We start from the raw sequence: 16,577 nt of genomic DNA on the forward strand, positions 1-16,577 counted from the left end.
TGCAGGAGGAAGGCTCTTGGGGACAAACATATCCCCCCCCCCAGACCAGTGGCTCACCACTTTTCCTGGCAGAGCATCCTGCTAGGTCCCACGAGGTCCCCTCAGCAGAATCTTTGGGCCTGAACACAGGTTGAGAGAGTTGGGGTTGTTCAGCCTGGAGAGGAGAAGGCTGCAATGGGGAGATCCCAGAGCACCTTCCAGTGCCTGAAGGGGCTCCAGGAAAGCTGGGGAGACGCTTTGGACAAGGGTCTGGAGTGATGTGCTGAGAGGGAATGGCTTTAAACTGAAAGAAGGGAGATTTAGGTTTGATCTTTGGAAGAAATTGGTGCTGAGCCCCTGGCCCAGGTTGTCCAGAGAAGCTGTGGCTGCCCCATCCCTGGCAGTGTTGAAGGGGCTTGGAGCAACCTGGGCTGGTGGGAGGTGTCCCTGCCCAGGCACCTAATGACCTGGGTGATTTTAGAGGTCTCTTCCAGCCCAGACTCGTTTGTGATTCTATGAATTCAGCACCCAAGCCACTGGGGGCTCCTCCACAGGTTCTCTCCTCCCAGGAGCATGTCCTGTGCTGTGTTTTTTGCACCAGAGAGGGATGTCCTGGCCATGCTGCTCTGTTCCCATCCTCCAGCACTAGTAGTGGGCACTTGGGAAGACCCAGCCCGTGGCACAGCTCCAGCATCCTCCCCACCCCTGTCCCAACTTGGATTTGGGATGAAGGAGGCAACAACTGGTGCTCCCAGACTCCCAGGCAGGAATTTCGTTGGAAGGGCATCACTCTGTGACTGGTTGCTTCAACCTCATCTGTGTATTCCATTTATTAATAGGTATTAATGCCATTAATTTTGGCCGTGTCTGCCCAAGCTGCATTCCAGTATTGTCACCAGTGATGGTTTTTTGCCTGTGGGAAATTTCTTTTAAGCTTTTCCTTTAAGCTTTTTCCTTAAGCTCTTGCACATGGCCCGTGCTGTGTTTTTTGCACCAGAGAGGGATGTCCTGGCCGTGCTGCTCTGTTCCCTTCCTCCAGCACTGGTGCTGGGCACTTGGGAACACCCATCCCGTGGCACAGCTACAGCACAATTCCTGGCATCCAGGCCCAGCAGCTTTGCCCTCTCCTCCCTTCTCCACCCGGCGCACGCCGCAGAGGTAGCAGCATCTCCTGCCACTGCACTTTCCTTTCAAATAAAAGCAGCTAATTAACATTATTCTTTAATTATTGCCTTTATCAACGAGGGGTCTGGTTTATACCAGCAGGATAGTCGCTTTCCTTCCCGCTACCCAAGCGGATGCTTCAATTCCTGTTGCTTTTGAAATGAATTTGATGTCATCTGCCCATTGTCACTTAATGGGGACACTTGGGTAATGATTGCACGCTCCAGCCCTGTTAGCAGCACTGTGAGCGTGTAATTTAGCCCCTTAGGCAACAGTACTTTTGAAATCTCTGGATAGTTTTGAACTCTCTGTTCTTAATTAAATATGCAATTTTTCACGGTAACCAGGTTAATTCTTTTGTGTTGTGTTGTAATACTGTTAGGAATTTTCATAGTTCTTATTAAACATTATTCAGGCATTGTGGATTCCATAATTAAAAAAAATGAAAAGAACAAAGCTTGATTCACTTCTTTCTTTTCCCTGGTTAATTTATCAAATGAATTTTGCAAATTTTTCTTTTTCTCCCCAGACGGCGTGCCAAGTGTTTTAAAGGGGAAGGATTTAATTGCTCTGTAGGGATTGGTTGGTTATGAAGGATTTGGCTGTTTGATTAGTAAACCCTATTGGGAATGGTTTAATGCTCCATGATCTTAAAAATTGTCTGATTGTTAGGCTCTCCAAGGATGTTTTCTCTTTGCCTTATGTACAGCAACAGCTTTGCACAAGTGTGATTATTAGATAGGGAGGAGGGAGCAGAGGGGTGGATGCCCAGAGCTCGGGGAGCTTCCCTGCCCTGGCAGGGTGATGGTGATGATGGTGACAAGACAAACCATCATCCCTACAGATGGTGGGAATGGATCACTGGCTGTGCCAGAACAGGGCTGCTCCTGTGCTCAGTTCCTCTTCCAAGACTCCTTCTCCAGGATCTACTCTGGTAATATAATGGAATTACACAGAAAATCTGATTTAGCAAGAGGTAAAAGCCTGCTGAGTGCACCTTGTCTGAATCACTCCTGTATCCCACTGGGCAGCAGTCCCTGTGAAGATGCTGGGGGGTGCCCAGGAGGCATCCACAGAGCCCTGGAGCTGGGTGCTAGGAGGGCTGTGGGGTGTTAATCCAGGTATCCTGTGGCAGGGGGCTGATAAAGTCCTGATCCAGGAGTGATGTGCATGATTCAACAAGGGGAAGTGTAGTTTTGCATTTGGGGAAGAACAACACGATGTCCCAGTATAGGTTGGGGGCTGAGCTGCTGGAGAGCAGTGTAGGTGAAAGAGACCTGGGGGTCCTGGTAGACAAGAGGATGACCATGAGCCAGCAATGTGCCCTTGTGGCCAAGAAGGCCAATGGCATCCTGGGCTGGCTCAGGAACAGCGTGGCCAGCAGGTCCAGGGAAGGGATTCTGCCCCTGTGCTCAGCCCTGGGGAGGCCACAGCTTGAGTTCTGTGTCCAGTTCTGGGCCCCTCAGCTCAGGAAGGAGATTGAGGTGCTGGAGCAGGTCCAGAGAAGAGCAAGGAGGCTGGGAAGGGATCCAGCACAAGTCCTGTGAGGAAGAAGATGCCCATGAGCCAGCAATGTGCCCTTGTGGCCAAGAAGGCCAATGGCATCCTGGGGTGCATTAGAAAGGGGGTGGTTAGTGGGTCAAGAGAGGTTCTCCTCCCCCTCTATTCTGCATTGGTGAGGCCACACCTGGAGTATTGTGTCCAGTTCTGGGCCCCTCAGTTCAAGAAGGACAGGGAAGTGCTTGAAAGAGTCCAGTGCAGAGCTACTGAGATGATTAAGGGAGTGGAACATCTCCCTTATGAGGAAAGGCTGAGGGAGCTGGGTCTCTTTAGTTTGGAGAAAAGGAGACTGAGGGGTGACCTCATCAATGTTTTCAAATATGTAAGGGGTGAGTGTCAGGGAGATGGAGTTAGGCTTTTCTCAGTGGTGACCAGTGATAGGACAAGGGGTAATGGGTGTAAATTGGAGCATAGGAGGTTCAAGTTGAATATCAGAAAAAATTTTTTTACTGTAAGGGTGACAGAGCCCTGGAACAGGCTGCCCAGGGGGGTTGTGGAGTCTCCTTCACTGGAGACATTCAAACCCCACCTGGACACGTTCCTAGGGGATGTACTCTAGGGGGCCCTGCTCTGGCAGGGGGGGTTGGACTAGATGATCTTTCGAGGTCCCTTCCAACCCCTAGGATTCTATGATTAACCAACTGACTGGTTATTCAGAGCTTGGACATAGCCAGGAGCCTTTAATCAGGGAAGTTTGTTTTGTTTTGTTTTTTTTTTTAAAAAGGAAAACCAGCACAAAAATGCTCTGCTGGTGCTTTTTGCTGGTGGGGATGGACCCTGTGCCTGGTTGCTGGTGCTTTTTTATTTCTCCCCACCCCCATGTAAGAGGAGGGCTGTGTCCTGCCCTGACACCTTCAGCTGATGTTTGGGTCCAAAATCGATGGAGGTGACATCAGCACGGTGACATCAGAGCCAGTCTGTGACTCCAGCCACCTCAACACTGCACTCCCAAATCCCCACTGGAGAGGAGCCTGGCTCCCCTGCCAGCTGCTCCCTGGGTTGTTTTTAGAGCACTTTTGGCCTTAATATAGCCAAAAAAAAAAAAAAAAAAAAAAAAGTCAATACCTGGTGTTTCTAGCCATGCAGTGCCAGCTGAGGTCCCCCAGGTCCCCCTGAGGAGAGGGACAGTGGTGGGCTCATTATTAAATAACCAACAAGCACCCAGCAGGGTTTTTCTGGGGGTGCAGGAGGGGTTTTACCTCCCAGCTACCACGTGGAGCATCCCCAGGAGGTGCTGGGCAAACACAGCCCAGCTGGGATCGATTGTGGCCGGTCCAGGGGGGCTCCCTGGGGGGTTCCTTGGGCTTTAAGGAGAGGTCAGAGAGTCATTACACTTGGAAATATATTACAATTGAAGAGAAGAGCTGTCATTATCTTGGAGTTTGGTTTATGTGGTGCCAGTTTGATCCCGTTCTGGTTCAGGCCTTTTAAACTGGGTGGGTCAACCAGCACCCAGGCAGCCTGGGTAGAAAAGAAAAGATTGAACAGTGATGGGCAAGGGGAGGGTTCTTTGCCCTGAAAAGCATCAAAACCTCCACTTCCGTGGGGGAGAAGGAGCTTGTAGAAAGATGTTGGTTTCAGGAGCCAAGTGATGCTGCTGTGGCTGAGCTGATGGTGACCTGAGTGCTGGTGTGGGGCTTGGCTGTGTCCTGGGTGCTTCTGGGTTGTTTTTTTTGGGGGGGGAAGGTTGGAATTGGCAGCATGCAAGTGCCAAGTGTGGTTTGTGCCAGCTGGGTGTCCCCTGAGCATGGTGTGACTGTGGGGAGATGTCACCAGCCCATAAAGCAAGGGGCCAGGCAGAAGATCACATCCAGTGATGGCATCAACCCATTGCAGTGTCTCTATCCCAGAGTGGGAGAGGAATTGTAGAGTGTGATGATGAATGAAAGTGGGGCTTAAAAATAATTTAAAAAAAAAATAAAAAATCCCATTTGCTCTCCCTGTTTCTCTGTTTATCATCTGGCTGGTGCAGCAGTGCTGGGCTCTGGTTAAAGCAGGGATGCAAAACATTTGCTGGATGAATTTTGTGACACAGGGCTTGAGAGAGCAGCCATGCCTGTGGGGCTGCTCCCTGCGGTGCTGTGCTGAATCCAGAAAGTCATTTAAAAAAAGGGAAAAAAAAAATAAAATAAAGGACTAGACATTTGCAAGGCCGGCCAGATGCCAGTAATGTATTCCCAGGCATGACATGGAGTGGCAGCGTGTCATGAACCATGTCCCCAGGGACCCCTGGGTCTGTGATATTGGCTTTAACCCCCACCAGCTCTGGTCAGGGTGTAAATTCATCAGGCTTACGGGTATTGCTCTTGGACTACTGAATAATTTACAGTTGCAGAGCCCAGCCAGGTTCAGGTCATTGGGGTTCATGGGTTAATAACAGGTTTGGTTTTTGTTGTCAGCAGCTGCCTTGATAACATATGAAAGAATCCTATTCTGTTGATTAGATTTTGAAATGGATCAATTTTTAATCAGCAGAACATCTGACTCACTCAATAAGAGGAGCGTGGTGGAGACAGGACGAGGGGCTCCTTATTTACAGGATTGTTTGTTTTTACTAATACGCAAATCCTCACCAGGCTGGAGCCCGGCCCCTGCCTTCCCTCACCCTGGCTCCCCCCCAAAATAAATTGTGGGGATTATCTGCAGCCTCACACCAGGTATTTGATCCCTCTGCTGATTTGGTAGGAAATCCATGAGGCTGCTTAAAAGATCCAGGGGTGTGGGGGGGGCTTTGATTCAGCTCTCCGGTGGTATCGATGGAAAAATATTTACTTACCCATCACCAAATCTTGGATGCAAAAGCATCACAGTGGTGCTTGGTTTGCCCCTTCCCTGAGGAGCACTTTCATGATGAGCTTTTGGGTGCTGGGAGACCTGGGGACAGACCCCAGGGGGGTGTGGAGAGGTCCTGCTGTGAGCAGTGCTTCAGAGGGAGTAACTTTGATTTTGTCCTCAATACCAAGAGAGCTGGATCCCATTAGAAGTTAAATACAGGGTAGGAACCAGGGTAGATCCTTGTTTTTATAAATAAATAAATATATATAATTGCATATATATATTTTAAATATTTCAGCCACAAAAATCATCCCAAACTCAATGTGTCTTGTTGCATCCTGATAACCTCATGCGTTTCCTTTTTGTGCATTAAATACATTATTTTTTTTCTTCTGTTGAATCCACTGGGTCAAATCTATGCTTGAAGCAAGTGGTAACCACTGAAACAGGATGCCCTGAAAACAAAACCTGATTTTTTTTTTTTAATAACAAAAAAGGTGAAAATCTTGTGAATAAATAACTTTGGGAGGGGGTGTCAGAGGAGCAGGGATGACTCTGGTTGCTGGCTGGGCACTGGGGAGGGTTTGTTGCTGGCAGGTATTGATACAGATAAGGACTCGGTTGGGATGGTAATTTGCATGGTTTTGCCCTGGGTGCTGTGGGATTTTACTTTAAAAACTTGTGCCTTCTGGCAGCCTCCTTAACCTAAATAAATATTTTCCCTCTTGCCACAGATCATTGAAGATCATGGCTGGGGGGGTGCTTGCTCCTGGCAAGTTTTTTTCCTGTCTTTTTTTTTTTTTTTTTTTTTTTCTTTCTTTCTTCTAGAAAGAGTTGCCTCTTATTTAAAATTGAGTGGCTTTATGAATTTCTATCTGTAGTTTTTCTGTTGCTTTGATGAGATGGTGATTTAAGCACCAGGAGGGACGTGGGGATGAGCTGGGTGCCAGACCAACACGAGCCACACCACCAGCTGTATCTTGTCACCTGTGTCACCTCTTTGCTGACCTTTTCCTACAAGCAGCCACTCTCCAAGGCCCCATTTGGAGTTTCTCATCACCTGCTGCTGCTATTCCAGCACCATAAGCCTGAGGGCTCATTTTATAACCTGGAAAGGCTGCAGGTAAGAGGTGTTTGCTGATTGCCCCAGCAGTAGCTGCTGGACTCTGGTGGCTGTCAGTGGGCATGGGTGAAGCATCAGCTTCTGCTAAAAACATCAGCAAGCATCAGGAGGTTAAATCTGCCTATTCTGTCATCCCTGGCATGTTTATTTTCAGGAGAGCAATGGGTGCCACAAGTTCATGACACTGAAATTGAGTTTATTTTGGTGATGGAGAGTGGTGCTCTTCTGTTGAGCACCTGCTGGTTATTTTCTGAGATGAGCTGAAAGCAAAACAGTTCTGCAAAAAGGAAGGGGGGCATTTGACCTGGTTTTTCTTTTATAATGGGAGCTTAGGAAGCTTGGATGGAGATGATGGGTCTTTAGCATCCGTTGTTGGGCAATGGGAGCTGCTCAGTTCTTGTGCTCCTCTGGTAACTTATTAACTCTCAAAATTGCCCTTGTGTTCAGCAGCTGAGTAAATGAACCACTGATGGGTCCCCTGGTGTTAGTGTCATTGTGCTGGACAGGATTGGACCAGGAGGATGCTGGGCTTGGTTCTGCAGTATGGTGGGAACTGCATCCTGCACCTGGTGGGAGCAAAGTGCATGGGTGAGGTTGGAGGTGGAGCTTTGCTGCTCCATTTGGGGCTTAAGGGCATGGGAGGGGGTTGTTCATTTGAAGCTGGGGGTTCAGTTTGGGGTGTGTGAATTGGTACTCATGGTGGTCCCCAGGCTGATGGGGACAAGTCCTTGTGTTGCTCGAAGGTTACACTGAGTAGATTTGGAGTTCCCAAGACCAGGGCATTGTCCTCTCCTTTTTCCTGCTGGATTTTTAAGCTGTTCAGCTAGTTACGAAGCTCCAACCATTTGGGGCACCACAGGGTGTTTAGGTTTGTTGGGGCCAGCCATAGGGAACACACAAATTGCCTTTTGGCAGCAGTTCTCTTCTCCTCACCTCACCCATCCCTCTCTCTCCTGTTGAAGAACTTCCTACCAGGATGTGTGACCTGAGCCTGGAAGGGTTCCTGTCTTTTGGTCTTTTTTTAGGCTAATAATTAAACACGAGCAGAGCCCAGTATATCTATTTAAAGAGCAGATGGAGCATCCTGAACATTGTCTTGGCTCCAACAGTGCCAGCGTGTCCTGGATGTGCCCCCCAAGGACCAGGATATTGGGCAAGGCAGCAGCAGCCCCGTGGGATGCCAGCTCTGCTGCTCAAAATGCCAAGGACATTGTCGGGTAGAGGTGAGCCCAGAGGCTTTTTCTGCCCTCCCTCCCCATCCCAAAGCTGAATCCCAGGGAGCTGCTTCCAGAAGCACTTCTGGGCCCTGTTGGGTCTGAGTTTTGCCACCTGAGTCGGCAAAATCTCCGCTGTGTTCTTGAAGGCTCCTCCATCCCACCTCTGCCAGCAGCTCCTGAGCAATCTGTATTTTAAGATTATAACAGGCATAGGTCTTTTTTTTTGCTGTGTGACAAATACTTTATAATGGGTAATCCCAGGCTGCTACTTTAAAAAGCTATAAAAGAAAATAGCACAAGCTCTGGCTGCAGAGCGTGCCCGGAGCCGCTCGCTCCCTCCTTCCCATCACCGAGTGTTCGGGGCTGTGGAGGTGTCCCAGAGGGTCCAGACCAGCAAAATCCTCCTCTTGCCCTGTTTTGTCTCTCCCTGGCACTGCAAAGCTCCATTTTTATTTTTTTTTTCTTAAGCAGCTGCAATTGATAATTGAGCTCTGGATAGAGCAACCTTCGAGCTTTTTATTTCTCCGAGGCCAAACATCGATGTTGTGTGAAATGGGAGCTTTGAGGAGGCTTTGTATGGAACTTAGCTTCCTGAAAAATTTATTTACTGCCACTGTGATCTGCAGGAGCGAATTGATGTTTATCTATAGTAGTTCTTGCCAGAAAAATAAAAATAAAATAAAATTTAAAAAAAAAAAATGCATAACTGCACTTTCTTGGGAAGGCTTGAAAGGCCTTTTAAATAAGTGTCTAATAGTGGGCTCTCTGTAGCAAACAGCCAGCGTGATAGGCAGTGTACAGTGTATTATTAACTATAACAGGCTTAATATTTTTCTCATGTTTTAGAGAATGCTTTATAGCCTTGTGGCCAAGGAATTCATGATCACCAGGTAGCTGAAGCTAAGCAAAATTATTCCTGCTGTTAGCGCCGGGAGATCGATACCGCCGAGCTCCTGCGTGGGTCCTGGCGTCAGCTGCTCCCAGATGGTCCTGGCTGTGGAGCTGGGGTTTAGGTGATGTGTGATCCCTGGAGAAGGATGTTCTGGGGGTGGTTTGTTATTAATTCTCTTCTGCAGTTGTCAGGTGGGAGCCGGGGAGTCTGGCACAGGAGTTGTACACAGGTCCCAGCTTGGTGATGCAGGGTTTGGCACTGCTGGGATGGAGCTGGCTCACCTGCGTCTTTCCTCTGCTGGATGGAGTGAAAAAAACAAAGCAAAGCAGAGCTTTTCTGGCCAGCAGCAGTAGGTTGGACATTAGGAAGCAATTCTTTCCTGTGAGGATGGTGAATGCTGGAACAGGTTGCCCAAGAAGTTGTGCCTCCTCCCTGGCAGTGTCTCAGGCCAGGTTGGATGGGGCTTGGAGCAACCTGGGCTGGTGAGAGGTGTCCCTGCCCATGCAGGGGGGTTGGAACTGGGTGATGTTTAAGGTCCTTTCCAACCCAAACCATTCTTTTATTTGCCCCAAGATAAGGCCCACATGAGCCTCCAACAGCCATCTTTGCTTGTGATGGAGGGTGATCTCGGCCGGGTGCTTTAGCACCCTGGTTTGCAGTAGTTTTTTCTGCTTTGTTGGATGCTGGGGGCTCTGGCCAGGAGTCAGAGGATCAATAGATGGTTAAGGTGATAAGTGGCTTTGCTCAGAAACCAATTTTGCAAGGGGAGGTTGGCGGAGAGGTTCTGCATCTGTGCCCCACGTGGCTCTCCTCTGACCTGAATTAACCTGGGAGGCATCCCTGGCGTGGGTCACAGCCCCCCCTCTCCTGCTTCTCTAAATCCATGGAGATCCCACGGGTGGGTGAGCACGAGGAATAAGTTTGTTTTTTTTCTCTTCCAGAGAGAGCTTTTGGGGACCATCAGGGAGGTGAATGTGCCTGAAGGCAATATAAAATTAAACAAGCAGGATTTGCTCAGCTGGTATCTTCTCGCTGGTCTCGGAGCCGGCGGCTCTGCTGGCATTACAGGGATGGTATTTACATAGGGATGAAGTGTTCCAGTATCTGGAGGCTCCTCCAGTGTGGCTGGGGCTAAGCAGGCTTTTCTCTGAGCTCCACCACAGCTGGCTTCTGCTTCCAACTCTATTTTCCCTTGAACAAATAGATTTGTTTGACCACCACTGAGAAGGTCCCGTAGCGCGGTTCGGGTGTCCTTGCTGCTGGGACAATTCTGTGCAGGGACACAGTGCTGCCTCCTGGCATCACACACAGGTGTCCCTTGGTCTCCTCTTACTGTGTGACCCCTGACCATGTGTTGCTTCAAAAGATGGATTTGGGAGCAAAGGGCAGAAACAGGGAGCAACAGATCTTCAGGGTGTTTTAGGTTGGACATTAGAAAGAATTTCTTTCTGGAGAGGGTGCTCAGCCATTGGAATGGGCTGCCCAGGGAAGGGGTGGATTCTCCATCCCTGGAGATATTTAAAAAGAGCCTGGATGTGGCACTCAGTGCCATGGGCTGGGAACTGCAGCAGTAGTGGATCAAGGGTTGGACTTGATGAGCTCTGAGGTCCCTTCCAACCCAGCCAATTCTATGATTCTATGATTCACCAAAGCTGTTCTGGCCACCAGCAGCTGCTTCATGGTCTTTACAGAGGAGATGAAGCTGATGGCAGCCAAGATCTTTCTAACTAAGTTTTGCAGCTCATCTTGGTCATTTCCAAGTGCACCCTCTGCACATGTGATGAGTCCACAATGCAACTTGCTGCCTTCTCCTTTGCTGTATCCAGAGCCCCAGGTCCCAGGCTTTGCTGACTCGAGCCTGGTTTCATTGGTGGCTGCTTGGCTCTGTGCAAGTCCTTGAGCCTTGCCTGCTTCTCAGGGCTGCCTGCTTGGGATGGTTTTGGTGGTGCCCAAAAAAGAAGTCAGTTTGGGCTGTAGTTCCTTGGACTAATGATTTATTTTTAGGGTATTGTAACATTCCTCTGGTCCATCACATCCCTGGTGCATCCTTACCTCCACTGCGAGGTGGTGAAGGTGTGGGCTTCCCCACCTATGCCTTTTATTTTCCCTGTGCAAGCAGATGGGTTTTTTTTTAGCTTTCTGGCATTTCTCAGACTTAAGTCACTTTTTCCCACCTGCGAGGCCAGGAATATCCCCCAAACTCCTCCCTCAAAGTCAGGGCCCCATGGCTGACAGCGGGATGAGCTGCCCCCTCCCCTTGGCCAGTACTTTTTTTTTTTTTCTTTTTCTCATTTTCCAGTTTCTCAACTGGGATTTCCCCTTGCCTGGTGCCCCCTGGAAGGAGACTGGTGGGATGCTCTCCCCTTGCTGCTGGACTTTGCTTTCACACCATTATTTATGACTCCCCAGCTCCATTTCGCATCCACAGTTTGAATGCTGTGGCTGAAACCCCCTTATTGTTTTATTATTATTTTTTTAATCATACTGGGGAGGCTGTTTCTGGATGCTGATTGATGGAAACATCTTATCTCCTCTAGTTGGAGTGTTGGTGCTTTGTGTGGTAATGAAATAGTTTGACAAGTGTCAAACACTTTTTTTTTTTTTTTCTGACGACTCAAGCAGCAAAATCTTTGATCTAGGTACAAACTGGTTTCATTACAACAAACAGACCCCCCCTCCTCCCCTATTCATCCAGGAAAAGAAGATAAGGGGTTTCAATCGCTGCTAACTGGAAGCTGTTCTTAAGGATTTTTATTTTTAAAATCAGAAAAAAATATAATACTAAACTAGTTAAGCTGTTATGTTGTGTTGTAAATTATCCCTGGTGCTGTGGAGTGAAAGAAGTTGGGTGTCACACCAACAGGATGAGCAATAAACATGGGAGAATCCTCCTAAAGTAAAACAATAGGAATATTTGCTTTTGGGAGATGTTAATTTGTTTTTCCCAAGCAAGGGAATAGCATTTTCTGGAGAAAATGCATCTTGCTTTACATTAAAGTGGCATTTTCCCTGTAAAGGAACCACTTCCACTGCTGGAGCTCTTTTCAATCTCCCCCTTCCCTGGTTTTCTCCCAGCCAAGTCCTGGCAGGAGGCTGGAGGGGAGGAATCCTGAATATTTCTAAGTGATAGATGGAAATCCTGATGTTTCCAGGGAAGTTTCCTCTTCCCTCCTGGACATGAGTGTCCAGGGCTGCTGCCTGCAGTCTTCTTGCTTTGGGCATTTTGCTTTGAGCTGTTTTCTGAAGCTCTTTTATTTTCAACATTTTGGACTGGGTGATCATTGGAGGTGAAACTGAAACTGGTCCATTTCCTGGTCCATTTCCTGGTCCATTTCCTGGTCCATTTCCTGGTCCATTTCCTGGTCCATTTCCTGGTCCATTTCCTGGTCCATTTCCTGGCCCATTTCCTGGCCCATTTCCTGGCCCATTTCCTGGCCCATTTCCTGGCCCATTTCCTGGCCCATTTCCTGGCCCATTTCCTGGCCCATTTCCTGGCCCATTTCCTGGCCCATTTCCTGGCCCATCTCCTGGCCCATCTCCTGGCCCATCCCCTGGCCCATCCCCTGGCCCATCCCCTGGCCCATCCCCTGGCCCATCCCCTGGCCCATCCCCTGGCCCATCCCCTGGCCCATCCCCTGGCCCATCCCCTGGCCCATCCCCTGGCCCATCCCCTGGCCCATCCCCTGGCCCATCCCCTGGCCCATCCCCTGGCCCATCCCCTGGCCCATCCCCTGGCCCATCCCCTGGCCCATCCCCTGGCCCATCCCCTGGCCCATCCCCTGGCCCATCCCCTGCCCCATCTCCTGCCCCATCCCCTGCCCCATCCCCTGCCCCACCATGATGCTCAGCACTGGTGACCCCAACATTGGGTTTGTTCCCATGGCCTGGTCTGTCCTTGGATGTTGTTTCCCCAGAGATGTCTCTACCTAGAGCCATGGGATGAGGAAGCATGAAGGTGGTCACAGAACTCAATTTAGTGCCTCCTTAATTAGCACAGCAACTCCTGCCCCTTCTCCCCATCCCTGTCTGCTCCATGGTGGGAGATGGAGTGCAGGGAAATCCTCCCCGGGAGAGGCTGTGTTTGGAAATGACAGGGGATTTGGGGCTTAATTTTAGCCAGAACATTTGGCTCATTTTTGGACACTTCTCAAGTCGTGCAGTGAGAAAAGAAAAAAAAACAAAAATCCCCCCAAACTGGAAAGGCAACGTGGTTCAGATGGGATCACTCCACAGAGGGATTCAGGGAATGGGAGGCAGGGTTTTGTGAGTTGCCCTCTCTGCGTGGCAGCTGGGAGAGCCTGTGTTGAAGATTAAAACTCACATTTCATTTTTATACACTGTGCTTAATCCAATAATGATCCCGTGTTAGGAACGGCAATAATATCTTTCAGCATAGTTAATCAGAAGAGACTTAATGCTGTCACTGTTTATTAACCTCTGCTGAAAAGCAAGAAGTTTTCCTGCTAATCTGTGATGGTTGCTCTTGTCAGGCTCTATCAAGTGCAAACCAGACTTGGCGTTGGGGACAGCAGGGAGGATGCTGCCACCTTCCCCACCCCCCATCTGCTGCATCCCACCCTGAGCAGGTCCTGCAGGGTGCAGGGGGAGGTTTGGGTGTTGGTGGCCAAGCTGGCTGCTCCCCTCTCTCCCATCCCCATCCCTGAAGCTCTCGGTTGGGTGACAGCCTCATCTGCTCCTCCAACAGTGTGGACCTTACACCCCTTACAGGGGTAAAGCAGTGTGGACCTTACAGCTTTACCCCTCTTGGGGTTGCTTTCTGGCTGCTTGGACCACGTGCCTGTGTGTGCTGGGGGGAAGGGGGTTTAATTTTGGGGGGACAAAGGGGTATTCCAGGTTGTATCACCAGTAGGTCAAGGGATGTGATGCTCTCCCTCTGCTCTGCTCTGGTGATCCCCCCCTGCAGTGCTTTGTCCAGTTCTGGGGTCCCCAACACCAGGAGGACCTGGAGCTGTTGGAGTGAGTCCAGAGGAGGCCACAAGGATGGTCAGAGGGCTGTGGGAGCTCTGCTCTGGAGCCAGGCTGAGAATTAGAGGGTTTTAGTCTGGAGAAGAGGAGGCTGTAGGGAGACCTTAGAGCATCTTCCAGTGCATGAAGGGGCTCCAGAAAAGCTGGGAAGGGACTTTGGACAAGGGCCTGGAGGGATGGGATGAGGGGGAATGGCTTTAAACTGTGAAAGAGGGGAAGATGAGATGAAATCCTTTGGTGTGAGGGTGCTGAGCCCCTGGCCCAGGTTGCCCAGAGAAGCTGTGGCTGCCCCATCCCTGGCAGTGTTGAATTCCACGTTGGTTGGGGCTTGGAGCAATGTGGGAAATGTCCTTGACCACAGCAGTGGGGTTGGAATGAAATGGTCTTTAAGGTCCTTTCCAACTCAAACCAGTGTGGGATTTGGTGATGCTGGGCTTGGCAGGGGCAGTGCTGCCCTGGAACATCTCACATCAGCATTTCCCAGGCAGGTGCCTCACGTGGCTTTGCTGCAGTGTGGGCTTTGGGTTTGTTGGGTAATTTTTTTTATTTTTTCTTCTTCTTATTATTTTTTTGGAAGCTCCGTGGTGATAAAAGGTCAGTGCATGAAGGAATTTCAGCCTTCGGTGTTCTCCCGTTTGTCTCCTGGTGCAGGGAGGCCAGTGCTGGAATTGGCTGTAGGAGCACCTGGAATTAATGAGCCAGCTTGGTGCCGTGCAGAAATCGATGCTTCCCGCATTAATTGTGCTGTGTTGGAGCTTCAGCTTTTTATTCTGAGTTATGTAGTTACAGGGAGAGATGTCTCTCTTCAACACAGCCCTTCATCCCATGGGAAAAGGGGATTTCTCCCTGCACCCACCCTGCCTGGCTGGGGGTGGCACATCCCGCAGCCCCTCCAGCCCTGGGGTGGGGGTGCCCAGTGCTGGCTGGAAGAGGAAAAAAGCCCAAAAAAACACCATAAAAATAAACCCTGAGCCTTGCTGCCTTCCCCTGTAATCAGCCAAACAAAGAGGCCACATGGGTGCACAGCTCAGGGTGGAAAAGCTGCTGGTTTGTGATGGGAGATGGACAGGCAGGAGCAGGGAGGTCTCTCCAGGAAGCTGGAGGCTCCTTGGAAGTGGGTTTGCAGCAGCTTTTCTACTTATTTGCAAGTGATGTTGCATTTATTTGCAATTTCTGTTGCATATATTTGCAATTTAATTGTTAGTTCTGTGATAGGATGGAGAGCAAAAGGCCCCCTGGGCTTCAGGACCTGTTTTGGAGGAGCAAACGTTGCTGTTATTGTTTTTTTTTTTTTAGGGTGGACAGGGCATGGAGCACCATCCTGATCCCAGTTTGGGCACTGGAACAGGTGCAGTTGTTTTATGGACAGCCAGAAAGAATCCCACTTTGCTAATGTTGTTAAAGCCTAAACATGGTATTTATATTTTTAGCAAATTGTTCTTTATGGTATTGATTTACATGTAACGGAGCCCTTGCATGAATAACTACCATAGGGCTGGAAGCATTTATCATCCAAAAGAGCTGCAAACTCAGGCAAATCTTGTGTTTGTTAGACACAATTAAAGAGCCTAAACTGCAAGGTAGAGAGGAAAATGTAAACTGTTTTGGTTTGGGTTGGGTTTTTTGTGACCATTTTGGAGTTTCTGCCAGCCAGCCCATTGATCTGTGGTAAGAGGTAAGGGTTAAGGTAATCTGGTGAAATGAAAAAGTAGGGAATAAATTAAAATAAATGGGATCTTTGATCTGGCCTGTCAATACTGGGGATGGTGTCTGCCTCTGCCTTCCCTGCCTGGCTGGAAGAATTAACTTTTGAACCCTGGCTCCAGTCTTTTTTTTATCCTGACTTCCATCCTTGGTACTGGTGGGCAGCAGGGATGGGTGCTGGTTTGTTATCCCATTGATACTGAGCCCAGCAAAGCTGGGATTTCTGCACCCAGGGCTTAAAAAAAGAGTTTCAGTCTTGTTTGGTATTTGTGAAAGTGATCATATTAAAAAAAAAATTAAAAATTAAAAAAATAAAACCCAACTCCTGAGCCCTGTCTGGTGCCACGTGGAAGGTTGGAGTTTGGAGAGCTGGAGGGTTTCTTGTTCTAAACGTAGCCATTTAAAAGAAGATTATGGACTATCCACTTGGGACTTTTAAAAAGGCTTTCACAATAACTCTTGAAAGCTTGATGCCTTTAATCCTGAACTTTAATTTAAAATAAAGAAATCTTTTCAACTTGTCTCTCTCCCCTCCTCCATCCTACTGTTCCAGGTTCTTTCCAACTTGCTTACGGAGCAAAGATGTGCTAAAGCTCTTTTAATTTCTTAGGGAGATATTTATTTTTAAAAAGAAAGAAAATCAAGTCAACGCTTGAGAGTACACACAGCAGTTTACCATGAGAGAAGGAATTAATCAGTCTATAGAAAGCTGAGAATGTACAAAGAGGGAAGAAAAAAAAAAAAACCCCCGACTGATCAAACACGAGGCTCTTCTCTGAGATGGGAAGATAAAAGCCTTTTCCTTCACCAGCTTCTCCACCATTGGCAGCCAGTGGGGTCAAGATTATTATTTAATTTTTTTTTGGTTGTTGTTGTTGTTGTTGTTATGGAAAGCTCCAGATAATTAATGCTGTTGAAAGGGGCTGGTTGGGTTGGCGTCTGGCAGGCTGGCCCCTGTGTCTGGCATCTTCTGAAACAGCAATGAGATGGGGAGAGGGGGGAGGTTGTTGGGGAAGGGAAAGTTTCTCACTGAAGGATCTGCCAGTTTAAGTGAGTAATAAATAATATTGAGAGATAAAAAGAGCATTTGAAAAGTGAGGTGGTGCTGCCCTGGCTGGGGGAGCCTCTGTTCCCCTGCTCGAGCGCTCGTACAGGGTGCTATGGGGACTCTGTTGGG

The 16,577-nt window shown here is 48.9% G+C and overlaps 1 protein-coding gene across 9 annotated transcripts in view; it reads left to right on the plus strand.

Moving 5' to 3' along the window:
- CUX2 (cut like homeobox 2) overlaps nucleotides 1-16,577 on the plus strand; it is a 69,661-nt gene that overhangs the window by 7,298 nt on the left and 45,786 nt on the right. The window contains exon 2 of one of the 9 annotated variants that reach the window (XM_071762774.1): nucleotides 6,360-6,601. The exons of 5 other annotated variants lie outside the window; for them this stretch is intronic. In XM_071762774.1, the coding sequence (XP_071618875.1) occupies nucleotides 6,413-6,601 (189 nt within the window). In that variant the 5' untranslated portion in view covers nucleotides 6,360-6,412. Of the gene's footprint in view, nucleotides 1-6,068; nucleotides 6,602-7,066; nucleotides 7,190-16,577 lie in introns of those variants that run through there. 3 more of the 9 variants (XM_071762773.1, XM_071762777.1, XM_071762780.1) reach the window with 3 other exon arrangements.

The sequence above is a fragment of the Heliangelus exortis genome, chromosome 19 (genome assembly GCF_036169615.1).
Source record: "Heliangelus exortis chromosome 19, bHelExo1.hap1, whole genome shotgun sequence".
Classification (NCBI taxonomy): Eukaryota; Metazoa; Chordata; class Aves; order Apodiformes; family Trochilidae; genus Heliangelus; species Heliangelus exortis.